This window comes from Phyllostomus discolor, chromosome 9, assembly GCF_004126475.2.
Source record: "Phyllostomus discolor isolate MPI-MPIP mPhyDis1 chromosome 9, mPhyDis1.pri.v3, whole genome shotgun sequence".
Classification (NCBI taxonomy): Eukaryota; Metazoa; Chordata; class Mammalia; order Chiroptera; family Phyllostomidae; genus Phyllostomus; species Phyllostomus discolor.
In genome coordinates, this window is record NC_040911.2 from 56,072,755 (window position 1) to 56,093,252 (window position 20,498).

A 20,498-nucleotide genomic window follows, 5' to 3' on the forward strand; every position below is an offset into this window, starting at 1 on the left:
CGTATATATAAGTTCTTTGGCTTCCCCATTTCCTATACTATTCTTAATCTCCCCCTGTCTATTTTGTGCCTACCAATTATGCTTCTGATTCCCTGTATCTTTACCCCCATTCTCCCTGGCCTCCTTTCTACTGATAATCCTCCATGATATCTCAATTTCTGTGATTGTTTCTGCTCTAGTTGTTTTCTTAGTTTGTTTTTATTGTTGTTTTTTAGGTTCAGTTGTTGATAGTTGTGTTTGTTGTCATTTTACTATTTTCATTTGTTGTCATTTATAGTTTTGATCTTCTTTTTCTTAGATAAGTCCCTTTTAAATTTCATATAATAAGGGTTTAGTGATAACAAACTCTTTTAATTTTATTTTATCTGGGAAGCACTTTATCTGCCCTTCCATTCTAAATGAAAGCTTTGCTGGATAGAATAATCTTGGATGCAGGTCCTTGCCTTTCATGTATTTGAATACTTCTTTCCAGTCCCTTCTAGCCTGCAAGGTTTCTTTGAGAAATTAACTGGTAGCCTTATGTGAACTCCTTTGTAGGTAACTGTCTCCTTTCCTCTTTCTGCTTTTAAGATTCTCTCCTTATCTTTAATCTTGAGTAATGTAATTATGATGTACCTTAGTGTGTTCCTCCTTGGGTTCAACTTGTTTGGGACTCTCTGAGCTTCCTGGACTTGCATGTCTATTTCCTTTGCCAGATTAGGGAAGTTCTCCATCATTATTTTTTTCAAATATGTTTTCAATTTCTTGGTCTTCCTCTTTTCCTTCTGACACCCCTATGATTCAGATGTTGGAATGTTTAAGGTTGTCCCAGAGGTTCCTAAGCCTCTCCTCATTTTTTTGAACTCTTATTTCTTCATTCTGTTGCAGTTGAATGTTTATTTCTTCTTTCTGTTCCAAATCTTTGATTTGAGTCTCAGTTTCCTTCCTTCACTTTGGGTTCCCTGTATATTTTGCCTTATTTTGTTTTACATAGCCTTCACTTCTTCCTTTATTTTGTGACCATACTCAATCAATTCTGTGTGCATCCTGATTATCAGGGTTATGAACTGTGCATCTGGTACATTGGCTATCTTTTTGTCACTTAGTTGCATTTTTTTGGAGCTTTGATCTGTTCTTTCATTTGGGTCATATTTCTTTGTTTAGGTGCACATTGTAAAGGCCAGAGCCCCAGGCAAGCCTCTTTGCTGCGTTGTAGCACTGTAGGTGGGAGAAGAGTCAGAGAGGGAACAATGGCACTTGCTTGGTTCTCACTCCACTTTCAGTCACTTCCCTCACTTCCCACAAGCAGATTGTACCCTTTCAAGTGCTGATTCCCAGATAGGTGGGCTTGTGTACATTCTAGGACCCTGTGGGTCCCTCCAATGGACTCTCCTGTGAGACTTGGAGTTTCTCCTGCTGCTGTAACCCCCAAAGGTTTTTATAGCCAGAGACTTTGAGTATTTAATTTCCTGTGGTGGAACCCTGGGTTGTGCAGGCTGTCTTGCTCCCCAGTTGTTCCTCCAATCTTAACTTGAACATGGGATATTTCAGTCCACCATCTACTTCTCCCCCCCCGTCCACCAACTGCCACCTTTTTGTGAATCTTTGCTGCCTTGGCTTCCTGTCTCCACCCCTCCTACTAGTCTGGATGAATGTTTCTTTAACTCTTTGGTTGGATTTTCTGCAGTTGTTGTTTTTTCTTTTTAAATTAGTTGTTATCTTTCTTTCAATTATTTGAGAAAGTGAAGCATATCTACCTATGTCTCCATGTTGACCAGCACCCAGTTCCCAAGTTTTCTTCTTGACAGGGGAACTCTAGAGTCAAAGATTTTAGCCTTAGTTAATAAGCTTAAGTGATTAATGCATGTGGAAAGCTGTTATTCCAGGAACTGGAATGAATGGCCACAATGACTCCAGGAGGTCCACAAGCAATTCAACCTTTTGTACCCCAGGAGGTCTGCAAGCCATGGAGATGGTATCTGAGCCATTGTGTTTCAAGAAGGGGGGTGCAGATAAAGAATTGATCAACAGATAAAGAAGTGCTAGGAAACTTGCTATTATCCAATTAACCTTTTTCCAAACCCCCTACCTACCTTTTCTTCTTATAAAAAGGTAGGCTTGAAATGAGATGTTAAGATGGTTTTGGAGAGTATATAACCCGCTGTCTTCTTATGTTGCCAGCCATCTGAATAAAGTACCCATAAAAATTCAATACTTGTCTCTACTTATTGGCTCTGGTAGTGACAGACACCATGACCACTGACCTCCAGTTTCATATTCAGGAGACCCAGATAGGACATCTTCAAGAGTCTCTGCTAAGTGGCTATTTGGCATGGAGTCCCATTGGCTGCCTGGACTGAGGGGCCCTAGTGTGTGGATTTGGAGACTCCCTAAAAGCTGCCAAGTGATTTCCTTTGGGGATTCTTCTCTGATTCTCAGCACCCCATGTCACCTTCACTTGTAATTGATCACTAAGCTTTCTGGTTTGGGATTGCAGTCCTATTTAATTAAGGTGGTTTCTGGTTTATCTGGTAAAGAGGTGCCTTTTGGTTTAATTAAATTGCCTTCTGGTTTGTGTGGTATTACAGAGCTCTGGTAGAATATGGTGGTGGGGTAGCCTCTGTTCTGGGAAACAGTCCTTTGGGGTGAATCCTGGCTGACTGGTTGATCTATGCTTATGATCTAAGAAATGGTTTTTTATTGTAATGCTGCTTGGCTTATGTATAGTCTGGATTTAGGAGAATGTTAGATGATGAATGGGTCTTTAAACTACTATACTATACTGCATTTAAAGTTGTTTTATCAAAGATCAGAGGAATGGAAAAATGGCCCAGAGTAAAAAGAATTTGCCTATGGCAGACAGCAGGAGCTCAGAAGAGAGGGACCAGGAAGATAAGGATGGCTGCTGTGAGCATTGTCAGGGATCCCATGGTCCCTCCAGCCCTGGGGAGTCCTCCTTCTAACTTGGCTAAGGGAGCCAAAGGAGGTGAACCTGAACTGATCTCTCTATCTCAAACCTGTTAGGGAACCAAATTTGGTGGATGACAAGCTCCTACCAGGGCAGGGCAATCATATTGCAAGGGAAAAGTGCACTATAAAAATAAGTGTTCCAAGCAAGGGAAAAGGAAGCCAGAGTCTGAGAACTCAGGTAAAACTGACAGTGGGAGGACAAATTGTAGACCCTTCTGATTGATACCAAAGCAACATATTTGTGGTCCTTAGACCTCTAGCTGAACTGTAACTGGAATTTCTGGAAACCCTGAAAGTCAATGTTCCTTGAAGACATTAAGAATGTTCTGTGGGAGATATGTTTTTTCTACCCTGGGATTTGTTGATGAAACTCTGAGTTCAAATTTTTTCTCTCCAGAAGAATGATAGCTCCACCTACAGGTCCCTCCAGAGCATGCCAACATTTTCTTATGCAACTATGGGAAGGAGGAAAGCAATTGAGAATCAGGTAAACACCACTGTGTGGGCTGCTCAAAGTCCAGGAAAGGCTAAGCAGCCTCCTTTGTTAAAGGTGACCTCAGACCAGGGGCAGGGACTCCAGTAAGAGGCAGTATCCCTGCAAAAGGAGGGCCTAGAGGGAATACTTAGAATAATTGAGAAGGTTCAGGAATTTTGACTTATTTGTCCCTGCCACTCCCTCTATAATATAAGATTTAAGGGCCATAAATGACATACAGAACAGCATATCCTGGACAGTCTCTGGTGTTCAGTATTGGACTTAAAAGATGCTTTCTTTGGCATGCCAGTTGACCAAGACTCTCAACCATTGTATGCTTTTGAATGGCAGGACCTGGACTCTCAGAGAAAGACTCTACTGCTGGACAGTCTTACCACAAGGGTTCAAGAAATGGCCTACAATTTGGGGAGACCTTGAGCCAGGGCTGAAAAGATCTAAAACTAGAAGGAGGGACTCTGTTACAATATGTAGATGTGCAATTTAACTAATACTATAGGTAAATTGAACCATTTGGCATCTTGTGGCTATAAAGTATCAGCACAGAAGGCCCAGATTTGCCAACAAACAGTAAGGTTTCTTGGGTTCCTGCTCTAATCTGGCAGGAGTCTTATTGGGTTTCTCAAAGAACTAGATCAAGTTCTAGCCACGATGGAGGCAAAGGTAGAAACCCTTAGCTTCCTTGCACAACCAAAAGGAGGATAACAACCAATCTAAAATCAATAAATAACCAGAAGCACCAGAAAATCAAACTGCATGGAACTCTGATAACCAAGGAATTAGAAAAAAAATCAACCAGAACAACCAGACCAGTAAGGGGGTGTACTGTGTGCTAGCCAACTCAGAAAAATTGGGTGAGACAGCAGACCAGGCAGGCAGGGCCAGCTGAAGGTGAAACTGAGACTCAGAGTTGACTGTGGATTATGGTGGTTGCCCCGGTGGGTAAAACTCCCAGTCTCAAACAAGAGTCCAGTTGGGAAGTGTGCCAGAGACAAGCTGAAGAGCTGCATTGTTCCCTCTCTGGCCCCTCCCCCACAGCAGCACCACAGCACAACAAAGAGGGTTGCCCTGCTCTGATGAATACCTAAGGCCTCACCCCCTTACAACCTATCAGCTGCACCAAGACAAAGAAATATGAGAGAACAGAGCAAAACCTCAGAAAGAGAACTAAGTGATGAGAAGATAGACAACCTATCTGATGGAGAATTTAAAGCCCTGGTAATGAAAATGCTCACAGAACTGATTGAGCTTGGTCAAAAAATGAAAAAACAAAGTGAAATAAAACAAAATATTCAGGGAACCAACAGTGACAAGAAGAAAACCAGGACTCAAAGCAACAATTTGGAACAAAAAGAAAAAAAACATCCAACAGGAACAGAATGAAGAAATAAGAATTCAAAAAGTGAAGAGAGTCTTACAAACCTCTGGGACAACCTGAAACATTCCAATATCTAAATTATAGGGGTGCCAGAAGGAGAAGAACAGCAGCAAAAAAACTTATTTGAACAAATAATGAAGGAAAACTTCACCAATCTGGCAAAGGAATAGACTTCCAGGAAGTCCAGGAAGCCCAGAGAGTCCCAAAGAAGTTGGACCCAAAGAGGAATACACCAAGGCACATCATCATTAAGTTACCCAAGATTAAAGATAAAGAGAGAATCTTAAAAGCAGCAAGAGGAGAAGAGAGCATTACCTACAAAGGCATTCTCATAAGACTATCAGCTGATTTCTCAAAAGAAACCTTGCAGTCAAGAAGAGGCTAGAAACAAGTATTTGAAGTCATGAAAGGCAAGAAACTACATCCAAGATTACTTTATCCAGCAAAACGTTCATTTAGAATGGACGGGCAGATAAAGTGCTTCCCAGATAAGGTCAACTTAAAGGAATTCATCACCAGCAAGCCGTTATTGTATGAAATGTTAAAGGGACTTATCTAAGAAAAAGAAGATCAAAACTATGAACAGTAAAATGACAACAAACTCACAACTATCAACAAATGAACCTAAAAGAAAAAACAAACAAAAAACAAAAACTAAGCAAACAATCAGAATAGGAACAGAATCAGAGAAATGGACATCACATGGAGGGATTTCAGTGGGGAGAGGGATGGGAGGAATATCAGGGAAAAGGTACAGGGAAGAAGAAGCATAATTAGTTGGCATAAAGTAGACAGGGAGAGATAAAAAATGGTATAAGAAACAGAAAACTCAAAGAACTTATATGTACAACCCATGGACATGAACGAAGAGGGGGAATGCTGGAGGACTGAGGGATGCAGGGCAGAGGGGGGATAAGGGGGGAAAATTGGGAAAACTATAATAGCATAATCAATAAAAATACTTTTAAACAAAGAAGCTAGATCACACTGTCCAGGGGTGACCAGCATGCTTGAGCACTGTAGCAGCCAACTGTGAGCTTTTAGGGAAGTGAAAAGTGTTCCTTGGTACAGCCTATCACCATTTATGTACCCCACCAAGTATTAAGCCTGCTAGAGCAAAAAGGAAATTTGTGGCTCACTGCTGGAAAAATGGGCAGGTACCAAACAATTCTTGACAATCCCAAGGTCTCCCTCAAAATTAATCCATTTATAGGACCATCCTCTAGAAGAGGCAGACTGGACTCTATATACAGATGGAAGCAGGGACAACAGAACAGAAAGGATGGTTATATCATTGTGACTCTTGAAGGAAAAGTAGAGGCCAAGGCCTTACTGCCAGGAACCTCTGCTCAGAAAGATGAACTGATTGTATTAAAAAGAGAGTTAGGTGTATACTGACTTGAGGTCCTGGAATTTCTAAAGTCATATGGAAAACAAAAGATGTATTTTGTGCCAGAAGAACAACTCTAAGACAGATCCCCATCAGAAGAAAGAAGGGAAACAATACCAAGGACAGTGCCTGTTTGAAAACTGGCAAGTAGGCTTTAGCCAGATACAGAGGGCCTGAAGATGGACATACAGTATTTGTTAGTTTTTGTTGCTACCTTTTCAGGAGACCTATCCTACTAGAACTGAGAATCCTCAGAGGCAATGTAAGCCTTACTGAAGGAAATAATTCTTCCTTTGGCCTTCCTAGCAGCATCCAGAGCAATAATGGAGCTCCTCTTATTTCAGATATTACACAGAATGTTGGTAAATATTTAGGAATCAAGTGGAAACTGCACACAGCATGGACCTCAGGCTTCTGGGAAGGTAGAGGGGATTAATTACACCATAAGAAAAATGTAGCCAAACTGTGTCAAGAAGCTCATCTCCATTGGGATCATGTTTTACATATTGTTCTGCTCAGGATAAGGGTGCCTCCTGAAACTGGGATTCAACTGACTTCTTATGAAATTATGAACTATGTATAACATTTAAGTCAGACTTTAGCTGTGATTAATGATTTTATCTGTATTAGAGATATCTTCCCCACAGGTTTGCTACATGCTTTCAGCCTGGAGATAAAGTGCGACTTAAGACACTGAAGATAATATCCCCAGAAAGCCAACTAGAAGAAAAGTAGACTGGAACATATGTTGAACAAACTTTCATTCCGTGTCTTGGTAGGTGTTTGTACTCCCCAGGAAAGATAATTGGGGAGCTATTGTTACTCTAAAGGACAGGGAAATGTTTTCTTTAAAAATGCTAATGTAGCCCCAGATGGAAAATGTGCAACTTTTGTCAACTGTACTATAAATTGTTTTAGATGAACTGCAACCACACCACTAATGTTTCTTATGCCTTTAGCCATTTCAAGCCTGTAGGATGGTTTCTAATGTGTGGAAGGACTGTTTATTCAACAGCAAAATGATTTTTAAATAATCTTATCTGCTTTTATATTGTTTTAGTTTCTAAACTAATCTAATAGAAATACAATAATTAAAAACAACAGGGGGGAGTGATAGGGGAACTCAAGAGTTAAAGATTTTAGTCTTAATTGATAGCCTTAAGTAATTAAAGCACATGGTAAACTGTTATTCCAAGAACTGGAATGCAAGACCACAGGACTCCAGGAGGTTGACAAGCAATTCAACCTTTGTACCCCAGGGGGTCTGCAAGCCATTGTATTCCAGGGAGGGATGCAGATAAAGAATTGTTGATCAACAGATAAAGAAATACTAGAAAAATCACTGGACTGCAACTCTTATCCAATTAACCTCTTTTCCAAACCCTTATTTACCCTTTCTTATAAAAAGGTAGTTTTAGCCCTGGCTGGTGTAGCTCAGTGGATTGAGCATGGGCTGTGAACTAAAGTGTCGCAGGTTTGATTCTCAGTCAGGGTACATGCCTGGGTTGCAGGCCATGACCCCCAGCAACCACACATTGATGTTTCTCTCTCTCTCTCTTTCTCCCTCCCTTCCCTCTCTAAAAATAAATAAATAAAATCTTAAAAAAACAATTCTTTAAAAAAAGGTAGTTTAAATGTTAAGATGGTCTGTTAGGGTACATAACCTGCCATCTTCTCAAATCACTGGACATCTGAATAAAACACCTATAGAGATTCAATCCTTGTCTTTACTTATTCTGGTAGTGATGGGCAGCACAAACACTGACTTTTCCAGTTTCATTCTCACAGGGACAGAGATGGCCAGCAGGGAGCAGAAGAGTCTGGTTGCAATAAAGCTTGAATTCACTGTGGGAGCCTTAGCCCCTGGAAGGGGGGGAGTTGGGGGAGAGTGAGGGGGCATTTTCTGGAGTTGGGACCCCTCAAGGAGAGGGTTGGGTGACCAGCAGGTGTCCTTTAGGGATTAGGGGTTGTCCTGGGTCTATGGGTCTTGAGTAGGCAGCCCCTGGCTGTGGGGGCTCATTCAGGTCACCTTGGGTATGTCCCACAATCCCCAGCTCCTAACCATGGCATAGTCCCAAAAAGGAATAGAGAAGTGCTGACTGAGAGTTGAGGTTCATCTGACTTGTGTGTAGTTTTCATAGTGTGGCTGCACTACTTAGAAAAAGCACATCTATCCCCCACTTAGCTTTATAATTAATTTCTGACTCTAAATGCAAAACTGCTGAATGAAAGAACATAAATTTCCATAAATTTTATTGGGTACTACATGCATTCTATTCCAACTCAAGATATCCACATATTTTTTCACAGAAGTAAAAATAGATCAACCAAACGCTAACAAAATAAGCAACAATGGAAAAGAAAAAAATACAGTTAATATATATAATGTAACATAGGAACGTCTTGTTGCACCCTCAAAAAGAGAAAAGGAGTGATGATGGGGCAGGGCAGAGACAAAATCAGTGGCAGTGCTCTGTTGGGTCAAACTAAAATTGGAAGCAAAATGGAAAGCCAGATCCTATCATTATTTAAAATGTTATTTGGTTCATCATTTTTTTGCATTAATTTTGATTTAAAAAGTAGTCTTAATCACTAAGATTTTGGTGCCCTCTTACATTTTGTGACGAGGTGAGTACTGCATTGGCCTCACTTTAGTTCTGGTCCTGACCCAAACAGTTGTTACATGAGATAAGTCTATAATGAAAGAAATAAAATATTTTTTCACTCATTCTCTAATATCATCCCTTCCTGAAAAAAGAAAAAAGAATGAAAATTTTGCATCATATGTTCTTTCCTCTACCTGGAAAACACTTACATAGCCTTTAATGCCCTCTCTCACTGCAGCAGACCTAGGAATCCAAGGCAGGGTGAGATTGCCATCTGGCCACTGGCATCACAAAGTAAAGAGTGCTCTTGCCAGGTCTTGGGACAGCGTTGGTCCCTAGAGCAAACATTTTGAAGGCATAAGCTTTCTCACTTTGGGAAAAGTCTGTACCAGAGGCCTCAGAGACAGGGACTTCTGAAAGAAGGGGCTCTGGGGCCCTTAGGCCTCAAGGAGTTACTACCCTGAGCCAGGAAGTTCCCCTCAGGCAATAAGGGTTCCTGTGGGGAACTGGTGAGGGAGGGTTGGTGTGGATTTAAGATGCGAAGAGTTGCATTGTGGTACTTTGCTCTTGGAGCTTTGTTACCTACCTTCCTTCTCTGGGAGGCAATAGGTACTCTGCACCTGAATTTGGTGATTTGGCTCAGACCCAGCATCTGGCTTTGAACAAATCACTGAATTCTTGGGAGCCTCAGTTTACTTAGTGTAAATGGAAGCAATAGCACCAACCACCCAAAGCTGGTATGAAAATTAAAGAGGGTCATGAGGAAGTGCCAACCATAGAAGGGGCTAAAAGAGCAATGTGAATCTCAATGTGAATTTTGATTTTCTCTGGAAAATACCATACGAGCAATCTGGACAGACTTTGCATCCTTTCCTTATGTGGAGACACAAGGGAAGGTAACCATACAAGATGGTATGATCATAAACTCCTAACTGGGCAGGTAATAGTGGGTATTCACTCCCCAGGAATTTAATTTCTTTTTTTTAAGATTGTGTTTATTTACTTTATTTCTGTTATCTCCAGTGTATTGTTTTTTAAAAATTACTTTATTGTTGTTCACTTACAGTTGTCTGCATTTCCCCCATCACTCCCCCCAACCCCAGCCAAGCCCACCTCACTCCCTTGCTTCTACCCTCCCCCTTGCTTTTGTCCTTGTGCCCTTTATAGTAGTTCCTGAAAACCCTTCCCCCCTCATTGTTCCCTTCCTCCTCCTCTCTGGCTATTGTTAGATTGTTCTTAATTTCAGTGTCTCTGGATATGTTTTATTTGCTTTTTTATTTGTTGATTAGGAATATTACTTCTTCAGAGAAAGATTTTTTAAGCCAGCCATGTCCATTGTTCTTGGGCATCTAGGCTAATGCACCTTCGAGATGCCTGAAGGATAACCACACTTTTAGCAAAGCACATAATCTTGTTAACTATCCTGTAATCCAATCTCCGTCTTGCTTTCTCCTACCTCCAAGTAATCTACCTCACTTTCCTTCTTAATTTCAAATGCATAAAAGAAGCTGCAAAACTGTTATTCTTGAGCGCATTTGAGATCTTGTTCCCTGGTGTAGGTCTTCAGTTTGACCCATACTCATGAAAATTCTCTAGAGGTTTGGATTTTTTTTCATCGACACTTACCTACAGAGCTTTGTAAAGATAGATATGTGTTCTTTATGTTTTCTCCCAATTCCTTGACCCTCAAACTTAGTTGATCACAAAACCTTGTTGATTTTAACTCTTTAGGAGCTGCTGCTCAGTCTCCCCATTTCTGTACTCACTGCCACAAGGCCCTGCCTCATCTACAGCCCATTTTCACTGCCTTGTTGGCACCTTCCAGGCAGATACTGAGCCTGGGTATCTCCTCCTTGGAAGCCTCAGGGTGCACTCTTCATTCATGGGCATAGCCTGATGGCTGTTCCTGATATCTGAGCCCTTTTTCATGAGCACCTGGCATATTTACCAGGCTTCTTTGTACCCGGTTCTAGATGTGAGCTGAAGTACTAGATGTGATCTGTGCTTTATTCCTTCAAAGGCGCACTCATACCTGCCCCCCTTCGTTTCTTCCCCTCTGGTTGGCTGGAACAAGGATACAATGACAGGAGCTAGAGCAACCATTTTGGATGATGGATTGGAAGCCTGCTCCAGACTCGGTGAAAGATGGAAGCAAAAGAAGGGGGCTGCCTCCTCCTTGCCAGCCTCCATCTTGGCCATGGCTGTGTCCTCTGTCTAAAGCCCCAGCCTGACAAGTGTCATCCCTCTCACAGGGCAATGCTCTCCATGTTCAGTGACAAGCCCTCCAGCCATGGCTCCCCCCTGTGACCTGAGACAGGATATTAAGAAGCTAAGAAAATTCCCTGGCAAGTGGAATAGAATAACTGAGATAGTTGAACACAATGGCTGAGCAATTTACAGTCAGATACAAAAGGTCACCTCCCTAAAGATAACATCTAGGTCTCAGTTGTGTTTCAGCTACAGGTCCAGAAAATCAGCAAAACCAGGTGGGCTATACCAGACCAACTGCAATGGCTAAAGACCCCCTGCCACTGACTAATCAGAGGAGACCATGATCCTGAAAGGGCACACCTGGAGAACTGATGAATATTATACTGAAACCCTCCCCTGAGATCTCCCCTAAGATTCCCGCCTGCAAAAAAGAGCCTAGGCTCTCTTATTGCTTCTTCTATGCTAAGCCCTTCTTGCCACCCTCTTGCCAGACCTGAGAGAAAATGTATTAATAAAACTCTTACTTATCCACTTTCATCTTATTGATCTGTAATTCTTTACTGTGTTGGTGAGAATAAATGAGCTTCCAGTAACACATCTACCCCATGGGCTCCCTTCACCACACTGTCCTTATTTGGGTGCTACTGAGGATACCTTAGGTTCCTCCCACTCACCCTGAAAGTCTCAGTTCTGAGACCAACCTCTACCCTCAAGTCTTGCCTTGAGCCCTCTTGAGCTCCTCACTCCCACTTATTTCCCTGTTTTCCCTCAGGGCCGACTCTGGAGAGCATGCTAGCCTGCTGGGCTGGCCCCACTGTGTGCTCTGTCTTATTTCTTGACCCTCCACTGTTAGGTGCTAGAGTGGCAGGTTTGTGTCACTCTGTCTTCATTTTGTGGGGCAGTCCCAGGCCCAGGCATGGTGCCTGGCGGGCACATCAAGGATGAACAGTAGGGATCTTCTCATAGTACGAAATGCTCATGTGAGGCAGGGAAGGCCAGGTTTGATCAGGCTCAGGGTAGAATTTGGTTAGGTGTAAGAAGAAAGGGAGGTCCTGGGTAGGGCAGACTCTGTCCTTCAGGTATACAACCATTGGAAGGTCCTCTGCACAGAGGGCAGTCCCAACTCCAGCCATGCCCACAGAACCTGTTCCATGTGTGTAGAGCCCAGTGGAGAACAAACATGTGGGGAACTTGTTCAGAAATGATTGAGAATTTCAAGACAGCAGTAGCAGAGCAATAAGCAAAACATGGGGGCCTTTCTAAGTATGGGCCCTGAGCAACTGATTGCACAGGTTGCATATGCATGAAATTGGTCCCAGTGCCAAACTCAGTGTTTGTCTCAGATGGCATTTGTCCGTTTCTCCTTTCCTCCTTCCCTCCTGTATATCCTCTCTCTTATTTATTCATTCACTTTCTTCCTCCCTCCCACCTTCCCTCCCTTCCTTACTGGACAGGCATTTTATCAGGAATCCCCTGGAAATCAGACAGAGAGCTAATTCTAGGACACATGATCCTGCAGCTTATTCCAGTGGTGGGGCCAGAGAGCTACTGGGTAGACAAGCAGAACAGGTGGCAGTTTGCTGGAGGAGGAGAAGGCAGGGCCTGGGTTGGTGGGGTGACTTTTGACAGGGTGGTCAGAAAAGGCTTCATGAATAATGTGGCAAAGAACATGGGAGAAAAGACAAAGGCAGGGTGATCAGCTATCAGGCCAGAGGGAACTCGAAGCAGAGGTGACAGGATTTACTGCTGGGCAAGTGTAAGTGTGGGGCCAAGACAAGTGGAGCATGCTGTCCAGAGCTTTGGCCTGAACAACAGGAGAGCTGGGGTACCCTGTGCTGAGATGAATGAGGCACAGATAGAGTCAGTGTGGCGGTGAATAGCAGAGCTCGTTTCTGGAGATGTTCAGGTATCCATGTGGCGCTGTGGAGGAAGCAGTTGGTCCAGAGCTGCGGGCTTCCCTGTTCCTCTGGTATGCAGTGTGGCAGGTCTACAATGAAACAGAATGCACGCACAATCTGCTCCTGGGGAGAAATCTCTGAGTGTATAGGGCAGAAAGTCAAGTCCACACACATGGGTTTATATCATATGACTGGCTCAGCACAGGCTCTCAGTTCTGCTCTCTCTGTAGGACCTGTTGTAGTCTTAGATCAGGCAGACAGACAGATAACACCATTTGAAAAACATCTGGTTTATTAGGATTAGCTGTGGCATATTGGTTTCTTTAATAATTCTAAACTGGTACATGTTTCCCCACTAACAGCATACATTTAGGTGTGTGTTGAGCTGCAGTGACAAAAGCAAACAGGTGAATTTGTTAAGAAAATCATTGTGATCCTAATGGGTTTATATTAGCAGTGGTGAGAAAAAGAAAAAATCTTGCTACAGGGTGCTGAGCAGAGCAAGGAGAGTGTCCAGAGCACCTTTCTGTGCTCTTTCCATGACCCCCAGTGCCCCTCTAGAAACTGAGGTGGAAACTGGGGTCTGTGCTGGGTGGAAGGGAGGCTGCCCATTCCCTACAAAAGAATGGGATCCTTTGGGACTGGGAACACCTACACTGGCTACAAGTGACATCTTTGCCTAGAAAGATTTTCAGGCATGAAACCCATTTCTGTATGGGTCAGCATGACCTCTGGGGTACAGGGAGAGGTGTGTTCACATCACCGCTTGGATATAGTATCCTGTTGTGTTCATCCCTCCAGGTGAGTTTGGATCAGCTGTGTCTTTGTGGTCTCTTCCCTGGCTAGCCTATGCCCTCTCACCTCTTTCAAGGCCAGGCTCTGTGTGAGACCTACTGTCCCTTCCAAACCCAGCTCATCTGCCTTGCTCCCATGGTACCACTTTGAAGCTCCAGATGTCAGTGCAGAGCTGTCAACTTTGAGAATGAATTCAGTTGGAGACCCACATAGTTTACTTGGAGTACCTCAGGTAAGACTCCAGACACAGCTGATGTCTGGCTCCTGAGCTCACTCATTCATTTCAAATAATTTTTTTATATAGGCGATTCTTTAACAAGATGTGTAAATGTGACTAAATTTGTCTCTGTAAGAACATTCATATAAATAAATTCATGCATCTAAAAGATTTGTGGTTAAACCATGTGCCTGATATTTAATTTGGGAAATGGTATTGTGGTCACCTGCTTATGGAAGACGTAGGGCAGCGATAGAGTGGGGGGAGGTGTGGGGACTTTATGTGACAGGAATTGTCACAGCTCTGGCAAGAATTCCAGGTCTGGGCTCAGAGGGGTTTGTGGGTTTGGGAGTTTGCAATGGAGTTTCTTTTCCTTCCTTAGCTGAGGAGCACAAATATTCACATGGCTGCCCAGCTGAACAGACACCCACCTTGTCTCTCAGTGCATTTCTTACATTTTTCTCCCTCAAAGAGAAGTCAGAGAAATAGACAGGGCAATGGAAGCCACTCTCTGTGGGGAAACTGAGGCCCTGCCCCCAAGGGGTAGGTACTTGGGTACTTTGCCTCTCCTGAGGGGTAGGGACATGAGAACAGAAACCTGGGCCCTGGGCAAGCAAGCATGAATAGACTGCCATTTGAAAGGGACTAATTCTAGCTCTGTCATGGTGCAGGCAGGTCCCTGGAGGGAGGGCAGAAATGGGTCCCCTCTTTGAGGACTGGAAAAAGCCCTAGAAGAATAAGATGTGGATAAGGGGCAGCAGTTCCACTGCTAGAGAAAGAGGAGTGAGAGACCCAACTCCTAGAGTCGGAGGCCCTGGCAGGGAATCTGCTGCCTCTTCTCTGTAGCCTGGAGCTCCTGCTTGCACCTTCCATGGGAGTCAACACTGAGCAACTGACCCCCAGTGGCTCTCCCCACCACATGGTCATAGTTATACTAAGGAGCATCATGAGGTCACAGCAAGTCTGACTGAAAGTGAAGGTATTCCTGAAGTGGGCAGTGATCCTTGTTTATTGCTGGCACTAAATGAGGGCCATGGGCGGGCATTGGCACCTGAGAAAGGCTGGTCAGGCACTGCGGGGCCTTGGCTAGGAAAGGTCGGCCCTATCAGCTAGCCTCATCTGCCCACCCGGCTGCAGGACCACCAAGTGGGGACTCCCTTCTCCTGCCACCAGATGTAGCTGTGTTGCCAGGACTGAGCTCCCAGGACAGTTATGGGCCCAGACAGATGGGGACCAGGGAGAAGCCTGACACGGCCACTGGTGGTGCTCAGGGCCTTGCCTCTGGGGGCTGTGCATTGATGCCTTTAGCACAGAGTTCCCAGGCCAGCTTTTCCTATGCCTGTGCAGAGGGATCAGACTCATGTGCCTCCAAGCCCCCTTGGACCCACTCACCTACCTACCCAAATAGTATCTGCTTTAGAATATACAGTATATATTAGACATTCCCTCTTCAATACAATTGTCCTCCCATAGTGTCAGGTAAAATGAGTCATGGAAGGAAAGGCAGCCCTTGAACACAATTCTTAATGGGCAGCCTCAGGCTCCCTGAAGGGGAAGAAGGGACAGTAGGATCTCTTGTCAACTTCTCTCTCTCTCTGGGCTAAGTTTCATGCCACCTCAAAGCCCTGTTCTCACTGACAAAGAGTTGACAGGGGTCACAGGGTGGGACTATGTATTCTGAAGAAGTTCCAGGCATTTTCTGGGATTCAGGGGGCACATAAGTCTTCCCTGGGAAGCTGACACCAACCACCTCATTACATCACAGCCAGAGAAAGGCTAGACTTAGATGAATGGGGGTAGAGGGGTTGTGGGGACTGGACAGGTGGGCAGGAAGGGGACTCCTCCAATTATTGCAGTCAGGTGTCACAGAACACCAGAAATTCCTGGGAACCTTGCAGGAGCTAGGAGAGGCAGAGCAGAGCCTCTGCTGTGTTTAAAGGACATTCCAGCATATTCCACCTCTGGAGAATTTCCTGTGACTCTTCTCTATTTTTTGCATTAACTGTCTACCCCTTAAGGTAGGTCCATGGATGGACAACTTAATATAAGACAAGAATGTCTATTTTCTTTAGTAAATTATGCTAGGGATTCCTCCAATTAGTGGGATTTTTTTTCTTTTGCAAGCCACATCCAAGAGGTTGGCTTTTGCCCTTCCTCTGCCCATTTCCCTAACTGTGGGATTGCCTGGCTGGACAGTGTGTTTAGGGTAGGGACCCTGTTCTCGATGCTGCTGTCCTTTGAGAGACCCACGTGTTTATTTCATGGAAGACGGAGTTGGTTACTTCAGGAAGCTCTTTGTGGAGAACGTGGTAGGCACCTTCGTAAATCTGGAATTAGAAGAGAGGAAATCAGGGCTATAGGAAGCTACAGGTGCAGGGATGGAGGCCACAGGAGGCAGCTGGAATCCCCCAGGTTCTCCCCCTGTCCCCATTACTCCTGTCTTTGTGGTACTAATGCCTTTTGATCAGATGATGGTTCAAAAAAATTAAAATGTCCCAATATGTTCTAGCACTTCCTTTCTTAAGTCAACACATACTTTCCATTTATTCTGCTTCTCTCTCCAGCTGTGGACCTGGTCTGTGCCTCCATCTCAAAACTTTGATTTCCATTTACTGTCTTCACTTACTTGCCTTACTTTACTTTCCACTTGGACCTCAGCTGATCCCAGTCTATTTTTACTCCCACAAACCCACAGCAACTGTTCTTGGCAGGGGCTCCAATGACCTTCAGTTGCCATAGCCAGGGAACACTAGCTCTCATATTATTTGTCTTCCCAACATCACTCAAAAGCTGTTAACTTTCTAGAAATACTTTCCTCCTGTGGTTGCTTTCAATTCTTTTCTCAAATTTCCAATGGACTCTCTGATAGGTATCTCAAAATGGAACTCCCTGTGTCACCCATATTGGGGCAGGGGTCATAGTCTCCTGACTGATGCACGCCCAAGCTCAGGATTCATCCTTAATCACTTGATCACTATAGTCACTCTCTCCAGGTCTGGCCAGGCTGTCCCCTATCTTCACTGCCACCACTTTAGGCCAAGCCCATCCTCTTGGCCTAGGTGATGCCACCATCTTCTCACCTGGTGTCCTTTCTCCCATTCTTGTTTCCACATGGCAGCTGAGGGATGCTTTGAAAACTAGAGTTGGAGCATGTGGCTCTCCAGCTCAGAACACTCTGGTGGCTTTTTCATAGCACTAAGAGAAAAATTCCAGACTCCTCCTCTGCTGCCAGGTCCCTCTGTCACATAACATCCTCACCCTGTTCAGCACACTTATACTGCACTGATCTCCTGGTTGCTTGCATACACCAATATTTTTGCAACTTGGGTTTATGCAGTTGCCTTTCCCTTTGTCTGAAATATTTTTCTACTGCTCTAGTCACTGTTAGCTCTTAGCCCTGCCTGCCTATCTGAAGTAGGTACTTCACATTTTGTCTGGTTTCCCTGTCCCCACCTCCTGCTTAATTTCCTTCAGGACACTCACCCTATTCATTGTCATCATCATCCTGTCTGGTTATTTGTTTGTTGCTCATTTGCTAGGATGGACTGCTTGGGAAGGTTGAGACTTTGCCTGTCTTGTTCACTGGTGCTGGCACAAAGTCAATGTTCAGTGAACACTTGGATTGAATAAAGAAATGGATGAATGGAAAGTGAATGAACAGATGAGTACTCTGCATGGCCTTCTTTTGCAGGGCCACCAAGTTTCCATTCCAGCAAAGGAAATGATCTGTGCGGTGCCTACACCCAAACTACAAAGTGCTCATGGCATTTATACTTTCCAGCATTATAAGAGCCAATCTTCCTTTTTCTCTTTCTTTCTGTTCATCTAGGAGTCTATTATATCTTGTAGTTGGTATGGGCCAGGGTCTGCAATGCATAATGGTGTAAAAGTTTGCAAAGATATAAGAGTCTCTGTCAGTACAGTAGGGAATGGAGAGGATTAGTGTGCATGGGTCAGAGGGTGTGAGTTTGAATCTTGACCCTACAGCTCAGTAAGTGTGTGATCTGTAATGAGTTGCCTGTCCTCTTTGTAACTTAGCAAAAATGGCTCTGGCAGGTAGTGGCATAGTTTGGGGACACATCCATTCATTCTTACACTGAGGCTGTGCTCTGCCCAACTGACTGCAGATAGCTGCCTTCAGGGTCAACTGACAGGTACATATTAGGTGCTTCTCCTCCTCCCATTACCCCAGCTGGAGCTCTTCCCAGTTCAATCAGATAAATAAAAAAGGCAACATTGGGACCTCCAAACCACATCTCTAAAGGCCCTCTAATTAGTCCATTGCAGTTTGTATGTCTGACAAGCCATGTAGCTAAGCCACAGGTCCCATTCCCTGTTGCAGATTCACTTGCAGACCAGATCCTGCCAGTCCCACTGCACCAGTGGGACAAGCACAGCCTTGGCAGTGGTGGCTGGTCCCAAAGCTGTTGAAGCAAACCAACTGCAGGGAGGCTGGATGGCTGCAGGCCTTTGGACCTTGGACATGGAAAAGTGGGACACAAACTCTGAGAGAACCTTTCTTTCTTGGTGCCCTATTGCAGGATTTTTCCTTGACCTGGACATCTTCTGAGTGTTCTCTCTTTTTCCCTTTCAAGCTTGTTTCACATGAACAAACAGTCAGCTAATGCCTGTGTTCTTGCTTAGAATTAACAACTGTTTGTATTTCTGGTACTTATTTCCTAGCAGGGTCAGGCTGCCCCTTTCAAGATTGCCTCTCCTGGGAGTGGCTTTCACATTCTGGGAAGATGTGCCCAAAAGGATACCACCTTCCCAACCTTGGGAAGTTAGGTGTTCACCTGAGTGTCTTGTCCTGACTCTTGGCAGACTCCATGAGCAAGTAGGCCCCTTTGCTGTCACACAGGCGGTCAGCAGAGCCCTGGAGCAGGAGGAAGGGCAAGGTCAGCTTGGGGAGGGCCCGCTCCACCCTCGAGACAGCATTGAGCAGTTGGTTGCCAAAGCACACTTTCAGTCCCTGCTCGGCAGATGAGGGGGGTCTGTGTTATAAAGGTCAACCTGAGAGAAAAAAAGAGAAAGGGTTCTGTCCACTTCATGGGTGGGGGAACTTTTCTATTTTCTGCTAGCTCTTCCTTCTTCTCTATGAATCCTAAACATATCAAAAGGATATGTTTATTGATTTTTAGAGAGGAGAAGGAAGAAATGGAGACACACACACACAAAAACCACACACACACACACACACACACACACAGAGGGAGGGAGAGAGAAACATCTTTGGTGTGAGAGAGAAACATTGATTGGTTGCCTCTGTATACGTCTCAATAGCAGATTGAAACTGCAAAGAGGTATATGTCCTGATGAGGGAGGTGAACCTGCAACCCACATATGTGCCCTGACTGGGAATTGAACCTGCAACCATTTTTTTTTTTTGGTGTATGAGACAATGCTCTAACCAACTGAGCCGCCCCACCCAGGCTGTTAGCCTCTTCCTTCTGCTTTGGCCTGAAGAGCTGATTCCATTCCGTCAGGCTATTTGGGGTGCACGTAACCAAGAGCCAGCAGAATGGCCAGCCCCTCCTGACCCAGATCTACAATAGTTTTGATGCCTCTCTTCACAGGCCTTGTTCTATGCATTCCGAATTCATACATGTGTCTGTAGACAGTTTCAAGTGTTAATCTTATATTTTTATATAGGCAGCATTGTACTATTTATATAATATTTCACTAAGGAATAGCTCTGAAGATATATATTTTTAAATTTTATTTTAATCATTGTTCAAATACAGTTTTCTCCTTTTTACTATCAATCCAGCCACCCCGCCCACCCCTCCCCACTTCCCTCCCATTACCACCCTCCCCCTTAGTTTTTGACCATGTGTCCTTTAAGTTGTTCCCGTGAACCCTTCCCACTGTCCCCTGAAATTCCCTCTACTCTCTTCTGTGGGCACTGTCAGCCTGTCCTCTATTTCAGTGTCTTTGGTATATTTTGCTTGTTTCTTTGTTTTGTTGTTTAGGTTCCTGTTAAGGTGAGATCATATGGTATTTGTCTTTCACTGCCTGGCTTGTTCGCTTAGCATAATGTTTTCCAGCTCCATCCAAGCTGTTGCAAAGGGTAGGAGCTCCTTCTTTCTTTCTGCTGCATAGAATTCCATTGTGTAAATGTACCATAGCTTTTTGATCCATTCATTTACTGATGGGCATCTTGGTTGCTTCCAGCATCTAGCTATTGCAAATTGTGCTGCTATGAACATTGGGATGCATAGGTTCTTTTGGATTGGTGTTTTAGTATTCTTAGGATAGACTCCCAGCAGTGGAATCGCAGGGTGAAAAGGCAGATCCATTTTTAGTTTTCTGAGGAAGTTCCATACTGCCTTCCATAGTGGTTGTACCAGTCTGCAGTCCCAACAGTACACAAGGGACACCTTTTCTCCACAACCTCTCCAAACGCTTCTGCTTGTTGCTTTGTTTATGATGGCCATTCTGACTGGTGATGAAGTGGTATCCCATTGTGGTTTTAATTTGCATCTCTCTGATAGTTAGCGATATTGAACATCGTTTCATGCATCTTTGGATTTTCTGTATGTCCTCCTTGGAGAAGTGTCT

At 44.1% G+C, this 20,498-nt stretch overlaps 1 protein-coding gene across 1 annotated transcript in view; it reads right to left on the reverse strand.

Moving 5' to 3' along the window:
• Positions 1-13,203: 13,203 nt before the first annotated feature.
• Positions 13,204-20,498, reverse strand: part of MGLL (monoglyceride lipase) — a 156,225-nt gene continuing 148,930 nt past the window's right edge. The window contains 4 exon segments of the mRNA XM_028524851.2: positions 13,204-16,266; positions 18,735-18,909; positions 18,911-18,928; positions 18,930-18,950. Of these exon segments, the coding sequence (XP_028380652.2) occupies positions 16,139-16,266; positions 18,735-18,909; positions 18,911-18,928; positions 18,930-18,950 (342 nt within the window). The 3' untranslated portion in view covers positions 13,204-16,138.